This window comes from Lactuca virosa, chromosome 3 (genome assembly GCF_052849685.1).
Source record: "Lactuca virosa cultivar CGN04683 chromosome 3, Lactuca_virosa_CGN04683_v6, whole genome shotgun sequence".
NCBI classification, from domain to species: domain Eukaryota; kingdom Viridiplantae; phylum Streptophyta; class Magnoliopsida; order Asterales; family Asteraceae; genus Lactuca; species Lactuca virosa.
In genome coordinates this window covers 268,758,313-268,775,271 of record NC_136428.1, presented here as the reverse complement: position 1 = coordinate 268,775,271, position 16,959 = coordinate 268,758,313, and the positions used below count along the sequence as shown (strand labels likewise).

Below are 16,959 nucleotides of genomic sequence, written 5' to 3'. Positions count from 1 at the left end.
AAATATTGAAGAGGTGAAAAGTGATAAATTGAAGAAAATATAGAAATGCTGATATGAAGAAATGATAACATTGTGAATCTTTGTAGTTTTTTTATATTTTATTTTGTATCGAATAAAATACTTGTATTATGTTTATAGATTGATTAATAAAAATGAGATTTTTATAATTTATTTACGAATATTATAGTATAAGAAATATGCATATATGCATTTGAAAAAATATGCATATATGCACCTAAAACGTTGATTTTTTTGTTAAAAAAATGCAGTTTTGAAAAAAAATGCACATTTTTTATAAAAATTGCAGTTTTTTTTTTTTTGAAAAAAATGCAGTTTTTCTGAAAAAAAAAATGCAGTTTTTTTTTTGAAAAAAAGATGCAGTTTTTAAAAAAATATTTTTTTATTTTTTTTAAAAAAGTTCATGTTTTTCGAAAAAAATTAAAAAATCTCCATTTTTTAAAAAAATCAAAAATTATTATTTTTTTTTTAAAATAAATCCGAAATTTTTAGTTATTTTGTTAATTTTTAAAAATTTATATTAATATATTAAATAACACAAAAAAGTTAAACATTAAATGAGATTGGTAAGATGACGATCATGTCCTTAACGAATTACTTTTGATCCAACGCTCCACTTTTAGTTCTCGGGTTCTCGGAAAACTTTGAGTTCTCAACCGATTTCAACCCTATATATATATATATATATATATATATATATATATATATATATATATATATATATATATATATATATATATATATATATGTGTGTGTGTGTGTTTAATAAAAAAATGAGACTAATTATAGCAAAAGATTCATATTTAGTTTAGTTATAAATTTATACTTTGTTTGAAATTGTGGGTTCAAGTCTTCACTCCTTTGATCTTTTAACCCTTTATTTTAAATTAAAAATCGACATTATATACAGCTAATAATGAGTTCATTACGAAGGTAGCATTTGGCTCAATGGTACATGTCCTTCGTAATCGAGGGGTCTTATGTCTTATTACCTTTGAAGCCCACCTTTACCTCTGTTTTTAAGTCGCTAACATGGTCAACGATATAATCTAAACTTGCACATTAGCAGAAGACGGCTGCTAAATAAGACAATACAGCTAGCTAAAAGTATAAATTTGAAAAACTTTTGACACATATGTTGTAAAATTGTTATAAACAAATTAAGGTTAAACCAAAAGTTAATGTGAAACTTAGTAATTTTTATGCAATTAACCTTTTATATATCGTGTTGCATAATGGAAGAATTGTGCCCATGAATTCGGGATATATAATACTATTGGCAATGTTTGTTTTATTTGCAACCATAAATTATACATTTCGAAAGAAACACGTTTTGATATTCCTTTTGATAGTTCATCTTTCAAAATAACAAATTAACCAATTACTAGCGCTATCAAAGGTATTGAACATGTTCAAAAAATCATGGTAAACAAAGATGTATATTTATAAATACGATTAGAACGCACCTCTAGTGTACTAGTTATTGTGCCCAAGCATTTAAGTAGTAAGCTCACCCAAGATGAGTGCTCTCTAGTATGTTCTCTAGTACGTTAAAAGTCTAAAAAACCAAATTTCTAACAATAGTAGTAAGTAGTAACCATATAGTTAAAAGAGTGTTAGGTTTACCTAATCCATAAATATCACAAAAGCTTCAACCTTTTGGGTTATTAGCATTGATCCCTATAAAATTTTAATTTGCTTAAAACCCCTTTGATTATAAACACACGTAAGAGAGTAAGAAAATACAAAAGGTGAGCATGGTAATGATTGAATGGATAGAGGAAAGGCTGCCATAACACAAAACACAAGCCCACATTGGATTCTCTTAATCTTTGATACTGTCTTCCTCCTTTTACTGCAAAATTTATTTTTTTCTGACAACCCTCCTACTCACTATTTCCATTTTATGTAGATAATTATTCTCTGTGATAAAACTAATCATATTTGTACACGTTGAAAAAAGCCATAGAACTTAAATATTTATAAATGTTATATTTATGTTCTGTTTGAATATAATTTTAACTACATATAATTATGATGATGAAAGAGTTTATTTTCTTTGAATGATAGCCTATTTTGACCATTTTCGTTTGTGTATTTGGTGTTGACTCCTATGCAACAAAACACGTGTGTTGACTGACTTTCTCTTTATTTTCATTACTCCCATTTTCACCAAATTGGAGTGGCATCATGTCACACACACCCTATGTAAACCCTTGATGCAAATCATGAATACCTACTCAATAAACCTTTTTCCACTCGTATTCTTTTTAACCAATAACATTCAAGATTCAATCTAATACGTACGAATATGCAATACCAATGTTTTAAAAGTTGATCAAACAAGCGAAATAACACAATCTTTATATATTAAATAACAAACTTTTTAGTTTCAAGATTAACAAAGACCAATATCATTGGGTGAGAAACCCTATTGCAAATTGCCACACATACAAGCATAAAGCACCAAACATGGCCACAAAAGGCTCTTTGTACCCTTATGGCTATAACCCATTTGCCGTTTTGGGTTTAGGAGTAACTACTATGGTTCGAAAAACCAAGAAAAAAGAAGACACATCAAACTTGAAACAACCCATAAAAACAAGACTATCTCATTTAACTCAAAAGCTAACCTAATCAAGAATCATATACTACTATATTTGTACATGCTTCTAAAACAAACTCTAATCTAAATCTAACCTACATAACTAGAAAACTAGTGAGAAAAAAGGGACATGTAAAAACCCTAAATTTTAGATAAATTTAACTGGCTTTTGAGAGGAGTTTGAACAAGGAATCCAACTCCGGTGAAGTAAAAAACTCCATGTTTCCATTGTTGTGACAAGTCGACACCGGCCGGCGTTTCCTCGGCGGCGGCGGGCATGGTAAAGCCTCCGGTATCCTTGAGTCCTTGGACGTTGGAGTTGTGTTGCCGGAGATTGTGTTATCATCATCATCTTCTTCTTTCGCCTTTTTTATAGATAAAGACTTCAATGGAGCTCTCATGGTGATTCCTGCAATCACCCATTTCTTCCCTTCCAAAGATTCCCCATCTACTTGATGCTTTTTCGAAAAACCCATATCAAAAACCCGAAAAAAGATCGCTTTTCAACCAAACCAAGAACAAGAATCGACCTTTTGTGAAACCAAGATTGAAGAACAAGCTAGGAATATAAGAAGAATATATGCTTGATTGAGTAGTAGAGAGGAAGGAGAGGTTTTTTGGAAGCTTTGAATGGAGGCGGTAAAAGATAAAGGGAGAAATAAAAAGAGAAAGAAAGTGAGTTTTTATATATTAATGAGACCCTAAAACGATTTGCATAGGATGCTTCCTGCCCGTAAAATGTCGGGCAGGGTAAGCAACAAAATCGTTTAATAATTTGGCGCCAAGATTTAGCAACGGCTCTCTCTCCCGCGCAATCTGAGTGTTTTGGCTTTGGGGTTTCCTATGCACGGCTGCGATTGGTGTTTAAAGGACGGTGGTGACTGGTGAAGTCGCTCGCCGACGGAGGCTTTTATTGTTTGGTCAGCAATGTCGTCTAAGTGGGCCCGGTGGTCAGTGGGATTCAGATAAGTTAATTGTCCTTTCGGAATAGATTTTTTGGGCTGGCCCAGTAAACAAAAAACGTGTAGAATTTGGCCCATAGAACGTTATAAGTTTAGAGACAAGAGGTACAATTCTTTAAAGAAGTGTTACGTTGGTGTTTTGTTTGTAGTGGAAATATATATAAGGGGTGATAATATAAGGGATAATGATGTTGACGTTTAGTTATTTGTTTTATTTTAATTTAAAATTATTTACCATTCAAATTTTGTTTTAAAAAAAATAGCATTAGTAACGACTATTATACACCATTTATCATTTAACTTGTTTTTTATGATCTCATTTAGTCAGTTTCCACTAACTTTTTCGATGAGTCTCTGACAAACATAAATTTTTCGGTAAATACCAACCAAACAAACACTTCCATATCATGTTCTTGGGTAAAAAAATCTTTGTTTTTCTTCAAAATCGAACTTTATGTTTTTGAAGATGAAGAAAATCTTCATGTTCTTCTAAATGAAAACCCATATAAGAATCTAGCTTCCATATATTATGATTTCTTTTTTCTGGGTTTTTTGGTTCTTGGAGATGAAGAAAAGCTTTTGAGTTTTTATGGGTTTCAGTAGAAGAATATTTTGTGGGTTTTTCTCGGTTAATAGGTATATGTGTGTGTTCATAATGTGCCAATAATTCGGCAGAAAACTCATTTTGCTGGAGAGTCATCGAAGATGTTAAAGTCGATGGAAACCGATTAAACCTATTATAGCCGGTTAGAATTTTATTTTTTGACCACCAAAACAAATTCAATAGCAAATAGTTAAAACAATTAAGTAATGTTTCTTTACCAATAAAAGTATCGTCAATTTAAATTTTAAATTTATTGGAAACATAAATTAGTTTGTAAAATAACAAAATGGTTAGTTATAATTATTAATAATCTATTCATTATAATTATTAAGTTATAACAAAGTACCATAATGAATAAATGTGACTTTATTATTATATAATATTAAACTATATTCTATTGTGAGTTTTTAGTGTACGATCGTAGTAGAAAAAATATATTTAGTATACTATTTTTGCAAAAATATATACATTTTGTGGTCAGGGTCGAAGTTGATCTTATAGTTCTCGAAATCAGGGTTTACTAGGTTCGAGCTTATGCACAATCCACACGAGAGCACGACACATTTTAACGAAGTTCGCATGCAATCTAGTCATTTCCCGTTGCCACTTTTCAAACCTACAAGTCTCATAGTTTGATATCATTGTTTCAATCTATTATTGTCTATTTGTCCTTGTTGTGCGATCTATTAGGTTCATATCTGTGACAACCCGAAACTTTTACTCTGTACGCTTGGTCAACTTTATCAACATTGAACTTGATTCCGTTACCTTTTAACGCCGTTTAAGAGTTAGTTTAAGTGTTCTAAGCTTGAGTACATCCGGGAATGAGATTAGAAATGAGTCAACAAGTCGTATAGAGACAAAACCGGGCCATACACCCTCTCGGGAGGAGTGTACGGCGGTACACCTGGGTGTGCGGCCGCACACCCACCCTCCAGCCGCACACTCACCCTTATATATATAAGGTGACCCTCTTCATTCATTCCTTTCATTTGGCTGCACTCTACTTTCTCTCTCTAAAAACTTCATCCAAGAACACTCTAAAGGCCTCAAGAACGTGAATTACTCCATCATTCAGCTTGTTATAGTGGTAAGACACCTTGATCTAAGCTTAAAACTCATCATGTTCTTCGTGTTCTTTGTCACTTGAAGGTGTACGGCCGCACACCTTCATAAGGTGGCCGTACACACCTCAAAGACTCTCCAAGGTGAAGAGTTTGGCCTTCATTTGCTAGTTGGACTTGGTATTGGCTTTGAAACACCCGAAAATCGACATTTTGTGCATGAATGAAGAGTGTACGGCCGCACACTCCTATGTACGGCTGCACACTCCCATGTACGACCGCACACGCCCTCTGTACGGCCGCACACTCCTGTGTGCAACCACACACACATGCTGACCGCACACCCTGGCCGCACACACACTCTTTTGGCCGTACACCTCCCTTGTTTGATCATATAAGGTCCCGACAAGCATTTCCAAGTCTTTAGGGTGGTTTCCCGTTGTGTTTAGTCATGAAACACCCTAATTCTAACACACATATATGTTATCACATGTTAATAGGATCCACTTGCATACGAAACATTGGTTGACACTCAACATTCGTAACCAATCATACACCCAGATCCTACGTCAAACGGTGAGTTCTTACCCCTACACCTTTTCCGAGTTTTTCATGTTTTCAGGGGGAGAATACAAGCAAAAGTACAAGGAAACTTGTACTCAAAGTATATTATTTCGTATAAAATACTTATATGTTCAGTATGCTTTTAACACAGAAAACAGTTTTACCAAACGATTAAGAAATCAACTCGTAGAAACAGTTTTCAAAACTAAAGCAAGGAACTTGTGAATCTTGTCATAAAATGCGATATTTTGCAAAGGATTCATATAAAACATAAACAGGATTTTCAGTATTATTACTTGTAAATTTGTTAGGCTAAGTTTTGAGACACGTCCTTGGTAACACTCCCACCGGATTCGAGAGTGTAGGACTAACCCTTGTAACCAGAATCTATTGGAGGGAGATCGTGACTATTGTGTATAGATCTATATGAGACTGACTATCACGCACCTTCGCTGCCAGCTACAGCGGGACCGTTAGGTTCAGGGGTGACAAAGTCATAAAAAGATACTGGCCCCCGTTACGTGCCATATCCAGTCTAAGTACGGTTATAACACTCACAACCTAGATAGCGAAAATTTACTTTTGTAATAATGAAACAAGTGAACTAACCTCAAAGTAATAACCGATTTCATTACTAGAGGGCATTAGTAATACCCTTAGGATCTAGTTCACTACCTATTTTATTAGTTTTATTTATGTAATAAGGCTAATACACCTCACAGAGAGCAAACAAGTTTTTTCAAGGAAATTACATCTAACGATACAAGTATGGTAGATAGTTGTACACCTCATTCCAGAAGAGTTAACCAACTATCAACTTTTAAGGAAAATATAGGATTTTCCTGGGATAACTCAACCTTACATAAACAGGCTGTTAAACAAGTAACGAATGGATAATCAAACATCTTTCATAAGAAAATACAGGATTTTCTTGGGAAACACTTTTTAAAGGATCAAAGAAACATTTCTTTCACCAGAACTAAACGCTTATGAACTCACCAGCTTTATGTTGATATTTTAAATCTGTTTGTATTCTCAGGGCAACAATAGACAGGTACTCTTGCCAACTGTTGGAGAAGACGGAGCATTTTGGAGTCACGTCTTTTACTTTTGTTATATATTGTTATGTATAAACCATGCTTTCAAACAATGTAAATATTCTTATTATAATGTAATGGTTGTGTTTACTTCGCTTACTATGATACAACTGTTGTGATACTACGCATGATGTCCTCCACCCCGGATCGTTTCCGCCGTTCCGGTTTTGGGGTGTGACAATATCACGTCAACGACAACCGATTATGCCCAACACACACCCTAACAGAAAATGTTTGAAAAATCTGAACACCACAATGAGCAATGATCATACATCCCAAGTTGATCATCATGAACCCACATTAATTGTTTTGTTTAGTATATTATTACTTATAATACATTTACATCAATTCATTAGGTTACAAGTAAGCTATGGTTCACTTGTTTTATACAAATAAAGAAAAATTGTATAGCCCTGATATTTCCTTAGTATTTATCATTCTATTCATATAAGATCATGACATGTGGCACCATTAATTATCTGTCTTGATCTTCTCTCTTGATTTTGGTATTTGTTTCGTTCTATTTAGTAGAATGATAGGTATGAAAAAAATATAGAAGACTATTTGATTTCTAAAGAAACAAATTGGTCAACATATGGTAAATTAAATCATGAACAAAAGGGTTACCATAATTGTTGCAATCAAGAAGGTAAGAGAGTGAGGCGGATATTACAAAGAACAAAAAGGTTTTGAAATGGTTAACGGCTAGTATTTTTATTTTTTTAGGGAAATCTTCAGAATAGTCCTAAAATTTTACCCTAATTTACGAAAAACTCTCAAACTAAAATTTGTTTACGAAAAAGCATGAATTACCGGTAAAAATGGTGATTTGACCACTTTTTTCCGGTTTACCGGTTTTATTACTTACATGTTTGACTAAAGTCCCATTATTTTACCCTAATTTGCGAATAAGTCCCAAAATAAAATTTACTGATGATTTGGCCATTTTCTTAATGTAACATACATTTTATCGGTTTCATTGCTGACTTAGACACCTAGTCATTAAATTAGTTGATAAGATGAATACGATGGGTTATATAATGTCACATTTACTGTAAATTTTGATACCCATCTTATCGGCTCATTTGTGACTATGTATCTACGTCAGCAATGAAACCAATAAAATGTGTGTTTCCAAGAAAAAAGGGCAGAAAATGAGTTGATGTCTGATGAGATGAATATATTGGGTTACATAAGATTAGATAGACAATTTAATATTTCTTATAAACGTAATAAATAACGTAGTTGTTGTTAGTTTATGTAATTATTGTAGTCTTCGTTGGATGCATTTTATGTTCTAAAAAGATATACAATACATCAGGATATCAAGTTTTATGCTAAACATAGCATTATATAAGTCAACATATCCATCTCATCATCTCATTTAATGACTAGGCGTCCGGGTCAGCAATGAAACCTGTAAAATGTATGTTACATAGAGAAAATGGCCAAATCATCAGTAAATTTTATGTTGGGACTTATTCGCAAATTAGGGTAAAATAATGAGACTTTAGTGAAACATGTAAGTAATAAAATCGGTAAACCGGGAAAAAGGGGTCAAACATGTAAGTAATAAATGTATCTTAATACTTTCAAATTTACCAATGTACCCTCCGACGCTAATGATATAAAACCAAAAAATCCCTAGAGGCCAATCATTTCACATTTTACGACCTCTATTCTTGGAGTATCCGCCGCACTTTCTTACATTTTCGAACCTGATAGCGACAGCGACAAGTATGGTATCCGTTTTTGTTCATGATTTCATATACCGAAAGAGAAGTTGATTGTTGATATGTGTTTGATCTACATTTATTAATGTTTGCGATTCGTATAAACCATGAGCTTTATTAGCCCTTGCTTATTCAAAATGTATGGTTCAATAGATTCTCAATCATAGTCCTTTTATGAGCACTAATAGAGGATCGATTGTTGTTTTTAAACAAATAGACATAAATTTATATAGTTCCTTATCAATCGTAGTGATTTTATTGTCCCTCACTCCCTTGCGTATATCTTTTTGATTACTTGACTTTTTTTTCTTGGAATATATTTTGCTTGATTTTAGACACTAAAAAAAAATCAGATCGAACAACCGATCCATAAATACACACACATCACTAAAAAAACACACTTAAGCCCCGATCTATTGACAATGAGTGATTCACAATTATATATGCTTTGAACCGTTGACAAAAGATGTAAGTGTTACTTTTGGAAATTCATCCACATCCACTTAAAAATGCAACTTTACTTGTGCTATATAGCACATAATTGCAGTGTTTGATGTTTGTAAAAAGAAATGTCAAACCATAATTACCGATTTTCTCTGTATTGATGCAAAACAGTCATATATTACCAAAGGTCTTATTTATAACATATTTTATGTACTTTAATTATTAAATGATGATTTTTACAAGTTAATGTCAAATTAAACAATTTTATGATTTTTTTTTTAAATGTGTTAGAAACTTGGAATATATTTTCAAATTTCAACAATTTGCACTTTTTTATTTTATCTTTATTCACATAAAATTCATAAAAAAATGAGTATATCGTTATGTAATCAATATTCTTACATGAGTATCAGTGTTTGGTTTAAAAAATATTAAGATTCTCCATGTTTAAAATTTAAAACATGGATAAGTTGACTAAATAAATATTTATATAAAATAAGTTCAATCCGATATTAGATATGATAATTACAACCATATCAAAATCTGAGATAGTTGTATCATAAACCATCATTTTTGTAGCATCTCTTACAAAACAATTACTTATTGTACAAAGTATTTGCAAAGTTTGTTTAAACATGTGAAATTAATAATATTAGCTTTTTCAATTTCTTTTTAAGAATCTATGATTTTTTTTTTCCGTGGAAGTGTTTTTACCAAAAACTTTTTTAACCAAGCTTGTTAATTAATTTTTCAACTATTATCAAGGCCGGATATATATTTAATCAATTATAATTAACGATTTATAACAAAATAATAATAATAATATAATTATATAACTATATTGTTTTTTTACGTATGAAAAAGCTTCCATATAGATTTTTTTGGTTGGTAATGTACCAATGACATATCATATAAAGTTGTGAGCTTTGTTGTACACCTATTGTACCATGCGGTGGGGATGATATGACACTTCTTGCTGTATACCATAAAATAAAACAAATACAAACTTTTGTAGATCTTCGCTTTCACCATGGTAGGTTCTTCGCCTTCACCATCGATTGGGGCTAATATCCTGTCCAACGACACATAAGCTGGGCTTCACACCCGGTTTTGCAGATTTTGTGAAAAATTAGGGAAAAGTTCAGGGTTATTATTTCACAGTTGTTACAATCAAAATTCATGAAAGCATATGAATGACTTTACATAATAACATCGTTTGAATGCCAAACAACAAATCTTGTGAAATCATATACCAATTGAGGTTGTAGGGGGTGTTTGACTAAGCTTTTTAAAACAACTTATTAGTTTCCCCACAACTATAAGTTAAAAAAGTGTTCGAATGAAAATAACTTATTCTAGTAGGGAACCTCTAATAAATCATTTTTTCATAAGTTACCCTACACTTACTTATTAACTTATAAGCTATTAAGCAATAAGTTCTTTTGCCAAACACCCAGTAGTATGGATTTCGGTAATTATGTAAAATTTAAATGTAAAATATAAAGGTGTGTATAAGTATATGTATGTAGTAGGGGTATGGTGGGTCTTATTTATTTAATATTTATATAAATCAAATATAAAAAATAAAATAAAAAGATATTTAAAAGAGTATAATATTCTTTTCATTGTACTAAGAGACTAACTAAAATAGTTAGAGACAATAAACAACAATCTATGAAACTAAAGGGACTATTTATGTACTTTTGTCAATCTTATGCTAATTTGAAAACGAAAAAAATACCGCCAGGTTCAACGCCGGGAACCCAAAAGAATTTCAAAACTTTTCCCGCTGTCGGACTTCCTCCTTCCACCACCCGCGAAAACCTAAAATTTCAACTAAATACTTCTAAATCTCTCAATTCTTCATTCCATTTTCGAACAAAAATACAGGCGTTTGCAAATGGAGAGCTCTACATATCGATCGATCTTCAAAGACATCAGCTCCAGAGAGCTCAATGGCTTCAGAGGTAGCTAATCTGGTTTCAACTTTTTTCATTCCTACTGCATTCATCTCAAAATTCATCTAACATTTTGCAACTGAGTTATTCGTTTACAGATCTAGATTTATCGTAACTATTACGAAGTAATTAACTATATTGATTGTGTTGTCTACAGTACGAAAACGACCGCGTTTCGCTGACGATTCCTCCCAATTTAGTGAAATCGGAGCTTTTGAATTTGTACATGACGACTGTGCTACTCCTCCAATGGCTTTATCATTTTGCAAGGTTTAATTTCACTCACAGTATGATATGACTTTGATTTGCCTAGCTGTATATTAGATTTTGTAGAGGAATCGATCGTGCAACCCTAGTTTTCCGAAATAAGTTTCTCATTGCTATTGACGAATCTAATTAACCAAAATTTATGGAAACAAAATTCACAGACAAGCAGAAACGCTCATATTGTTGCTGTTACCGGTGAAGATGGATACGTTAGCTTATACAACACTCGCTTGAAACTCCCTTCTTCAGCAACACACGAAGCAAACGCAGGTGAATATCAATTTACCAAATATATTCCATAATTTTCATCTCTTATGCTACAATGTAGTTTAAAAACGTTGATTTTTGGCAGATAAAGCTAGGGTATCTGAGTGGCTTGCTCACGATAATGCTATCTTTGATGTATGTTGGATAAAGGTACAAAAAACTATAATCATTCACATAGTCACTCCTTTCAGATCATTTTAATTTAGTAACACAGCAGCAAAATTGTAATTTTGTGTCTCTGGATTAAATCTTTGCAGGAGGACACCAATTTATTAACAGCTTGTGGTGATCATAGTGTAAGCAACTATTACCAAATGTTCTACATTATAATTTACATCACATTCTACCAAACTTGCTGATTTTGTTGTGGCATTTACACAGATAAAGCTATGGGATACTCAAGAACAAAAATGCATTGGAGGACTGATTGGACACACTGGAAGTGTAAAATCAATCAGTGCTCACCCTGTTAATGAAGGTATGCTTATGAGATATGAGATATGAGTTATGATCATCTTCTCACGTGTGTTTCCTCCAAAAAATATACCAATTTTTCTAACCTAAAACATTAAATTATGTCCAGATATCATTGTATCTGGTTCAAGAGATGGTTCCTTTGCTTTATGGGACTTAAGAAACTCTAAACGTAGGCGGTCCCACTTCTCCACTTCGTAAGTTCTCCACTGACAGACTGTTTTGTACTGTGTTTGACATGTGTTTGACATGTATCAGACTGTTTACATAATGATTTGACTATTTAACAATACTGAATACTCTTATCATATCTTTTTAGGCCAATAGACATTGTTAAAGGGGCACATAGTCCAAATCTTAAAACCAGGGGTAGACATGGAAAGGTTAGTTTCAACTTTCAAGACATTTTTAATTTTTAATTTTTAATTTTTAATCCCATTGACATTCACATATACTCTCAATTTCAAATTCTAAAATAAGTTTTTGTTTACTATAGGCTGCTGCTATAAGCATAACTTCAGTTTTATATCTGAAAGATGAGGTCACTATTGCTACTGCTGGAGCTGCAGATAGGTATGCAAGATTTTACTGTAAATTATTTAGAATTTTAGTTGCATATTGGTGAATGATGATTTAAATTTTGGTTATTTTTTAATCAATGAAATGTTACTTTTTTGTAGTGCTATAAAGTTTTGGGATACAAGGAACCTTACAACTCCACTTACTCAGACCAGTGTTCATGATAGAACAAAACAGAAATGGGTATGTGTTTATGTTGAAAAGTTTGTTAATTTATTATAAAAATGAATAGATTTTTCATTTTTTTAGAAAAAAAAGTTTTGGGTTACAAGAAATAGCAATGTATTTTTGTTTATCTGTATCTGGATAATAACAATATATGGAGAATTTTCATTTCCTTGTAGGAAAAAAATAAAAATAGGATGCTAAAAAAATGAATTAGTCAAAGTACATTATTATATCTTCCATTAACCTCTATTAATTCTTAGTACACAAGATTAAAAGTGATTAATTAAATAATAACAATTACATGATATATTTAATTTTCTTTCAGGTAAGATCATATGGCATATCTAGCCTCTCCCAAGATTTAAATGGAGTGTATATTTCAGCTTCATGCATGGACAGCAGGTACTCTTTTAAAATCTTTTGACCATTTTACCCTTTACCCTTTCAAATAATTTCATTCCTTTTTTTTTTAGTTTCAGTATAAATATTTGGGTTAATCTTTTGTGTTTTTCGGGATTAAACCTCATCTTTATTCAATTCTTGAAAAAGATCTTTCATTTTTTCCAATCTTACCCTTCTAGTCATTTTTCCGAAAAAAATGTGAGATTTCTTTTTATAAAAACTAAAAAAATCAAGGATTTATTTGGAAATAGTCTAAGGTTGAGGGTTATTTTCAGGAAAAAACGAAGTTGAGGGTTTTTTTTAGAAAAACACAAAATATAAGGTCTTTAATGAAATTAACCTTAAATATTTTTCATGGGTTTCAACAGGATATATCTCTTGAATGTACTTAGACTAGAGAAGGGGCCTATTAAGAGCTTCAAAGGGTGTGACATCAGTACATTTTTTGTTAAGGTAAACTTTTATTTTCCAATATTAATTTTTTTAAATTTAAATAATGGAATAATTAATGGTTTTTAAATGTGAAAATATGCAGTCAAAATTGAGTCCAGATGCAGGGCATATCCTTAGTGGATCTAGTGATGGAAATGCATATGTATGGCAGATCAATAATCATACAGCAGATCCTGTTATGCTTAAAGGCCATAATGGAGAAGTAACTGCAGTAGATTGGTATGTAAATGTTTAAATTATATTTACCAAAAAAAATTTACAATTTTTTAAATATATAAATTTTTTATTCATTTGTAGGTGCTCATCTGAGATAGGTAAAATAGCAACTTCTGCTGATGATTCTGTGGTAAGTTTTACTAGTTGCCAATCAATACAATTTTAAATTTGAATTAAAATGCAATTTTTTCCTCTCATAAATATCAACAATTATATTTTACTTTTTATGCTTTTGTTTTCTAACCTCATAATCATTTATTTGATTATTAGTTAAATATTTAAAGACTTTTATTTAGAAAAGTCTCATTATTTTGGGAATTTTTTTGATAAAATCCTAAATTTTTTTTAACAGAAATTTCTCGATTTTTTAATTTTACACAATAATCTGACATTTTTTTTATTAAAATAAAAATAATGATTTTTACGTTAAATTGGACACAAGATTTTTTGTTCAAAAAAATAATAATTTAGGACTTCATAATTTTTTTCCCCCTAAAATAATGAAAAATTTCTGTATAGAACCCATATTTAGAAGGGATAAACAATGTATTTTCGGTTGTTTCTATTATAACATTATATTCATTTCTTTTCTTATTAATTGAATAATTTTTTTATTTTATTGAAAAATCCACCTAATTATATCCTTTTTTTTTTAAAAATTGGATAGGTTTTTCAAAATGAACAAAATGTTGTAATAGAATGAAATGAAAGTAGTATGCTATAATAAACAAATATATAAACTCACATTGCTATAAAACATCTGGTAACAAAGTTTTGGAGTTTTGTAATTTACAATCATTTCTAATTGACAAAATGCTAAATCTACCTTAATTATATCGTTTCATTTTCAATTTTTTTATCACAAACATTTTATTTTAATCATTATCTAGTTTTAGCAAATGAAAATTGCTTAGATATGGTGTAGATTTTATATAGCAAAAATCAATCTTGAAAAGAGTTTGTAATGATCTGTAATGAACAAAAATCACAGAATCTTCCTTCAAACATTTTAGGGTTCTTAAATCTCATGAATTACATTTCAGGTCCGACTATGGAACATCAACAACAGCTGCTATTCAAATACCCGATCTCCCTCATCAATCCGAAAACGAGAATTCACAATTCCGAAAATGAAACGCCGAAAACTTTTCGAAGAAGAAGAAGCAAAAGGATCTGTAATCGCACCTCAACCTTTACTCGATCCACCACTAGAAACATCAATGGCGGAAATCAGAACTCCCAAATCCATCAAAAAGCATTGCTCGAATCTGAATTTGAGTTCGAATTCGAATTCGGATTCGAATTTGAACTTGAATTTGAATTTGTATATCAATGAAACATGCGAGAAATCACCGGATCCAAGTTTTGGAAGTCCGTCTTCTGTTTTGAATCCTCCGCCTTCTTTGAAACGAAAGACGATTTTGGATTATTTCATGGCGCATTCGTAGGGTACAGTTTCTTATCGTCGATCGATATGGAGATTATTGTAAGAAATAAATAAAGATTAGTTTCAGATTAATGACATATATATATTTATTTGTTTTGTTTCCCAATGTTGCCTGAGAAGATTATGGAGTCAAAAAGCTGAAGATTTGGTGTTTTAGTTTGAGGTTTTTGTTTTGAATGTATAGATTTGGTGAATTGGGGGAAGGAAATCAGAAATACAACTTTGATTTTGATTTTGTTTTATGGTGTCATGAGTTTTATAGAATAATTATTATTGGGAAATTAATACATAATGTTAAGGTTACATAAATTGTAATAAACGAATAAACCTCTTTTAGTAAGTCTTCACCAATGCATTAGTCAAATCACGACAAATAAGATCCTAAAGCAATAAGAGCATAACCTTAATAGATTGGAACAATGTGAGTTACACTATCTCCCGAATCAATAACAAGACCTAAAAGAAGAAGCCAAACGGATCATGAGTTTGGATCCGGTTATGAAGTGATAAACAAACGAGGGACTTACCAGTTGTAGGACTAATGACGTATAGTGAAAGAACTGCTTGAATTGCAACATACACAGCGGGAGCTTTGAATGTTTCAACTTGTTATACTTGAAAAAAAAAATACAAGTTAGTGCATCTAATTAATTACAACAAATAAATAAATGAAAAAATTAAATATTTATCTATTACATCTTATGAATAAATAAATACCAACCAATAACATAAAGGTTATAATAACTTGTTTATATACAACAACATATCAAATATAATAACAAACATTATGTTTTTCTAAGACAACTTTATAAAATGTATGAAAAACTTGGTTGCATAAAATAACAATTATAAAAACAATAATTAACCACTAAAAATAATAACAACCATAAGAAGTTAATGTGACATCCCCTTTTTTTCACAACCATTTTTTTTCTTTACGCTTTAAAAATCATAATATATTTGTTTGCGGAAAATTTCAATATAATAAAACGTTTTGCGGAAACTGTATTGTTTTATTAAAACATCTTGAGTAAAGATGTTTCAAAAACACAAATGACAAAACCCTAAGGATGTCATAATCAATACAATACATAAATTACACGGTAAAGACCTAACGACCATGAACTCTATAGCAAACTTGTCTCTTTAAATCACTCGACATCCTATTCAAGATCCAACAGCCTAAATACCGCTACCTGTGATGCATATAGATTGAGTGAGTCAGGTTGGGAACCTGGTGAGATGCACATGGTTTTCAATCCTACAATGTTATAACGATAATAACCTATAATCAATAACCATACAAAACCAAATGTTATCTAACAACACAATATAATTATCTATAAGACATTGTACCCTTAGTTACCCATTCCGTCGATCCTCACATATTAATCCTATAACAGTGATCTTATAAGATCTATCCTGATGGATCAATGTAAGCAACGATTTGACTATACTGCTTCGGGGACTCCTTTGCAGTAGACGTTAACCAATAAGGCGACTATGGGGGGGATATAGTACAACGAATGAACATACAATCCTATTCATCTGGATCAGTATAACTCATTAACACTTACAAACTGTAAGTTTGATAGCGTTTCCACAAGACTGGGTTTAGTCAGTGGTCGTCATCCTAC

General features: G+C 31.4%; 1 protein-coding gene and 1 pseudogene across 1 annotated transcript; one reads left to right on the top strand and one right to left on the bottom strand.

Moving 5' to 3' along the window:
• Positions 1–2,781: 2,781 nt before the first annotated feature.
• LOC145164590 (cyclin-dependent protein kinase inhibitor SMR6 pseudogene) lies at positions 2,782–3,099 on the bottom strand (annotated as a pseudogene).
• Positions 3,100–10,853: 7,754 nt separating this feature from the next.
• LOC145167186 (Transducin/WD40 repeat-like superfamily protein) lies at positions 10,854–15,557 on the top strand. The gene is made up of 15 exons (XM_079086300.1): positions 10,854–11,058; positions 11,207–11,319; positions 11,478–11,586; positions 11,669–11,733; positions 11,841–11,879; positions 11,965–12,061; positions 12,167–12,254; positions 12,377–12,440; positions 12,554–12,630; positions 12,738–12,819; positions 13,130–13,206; positions 13,575–13,659; positions 13,742–13,878; positions 13,957–14,005; positions 14,919–15,557. Exons 1-15 carry the CDS (start codon positions 10,992–10,994, stop codon positions 15,321–15,323), a joined length of 1,554 nt encoding a protein of 517 aa, XP_078942426.1. The 5' UTR covers positions 10,854–10,991; the 3' UTR covers positions 15,324–15,557.
• Positions 15,558–16,959: the final 1,402 nt, after the last annotated feature.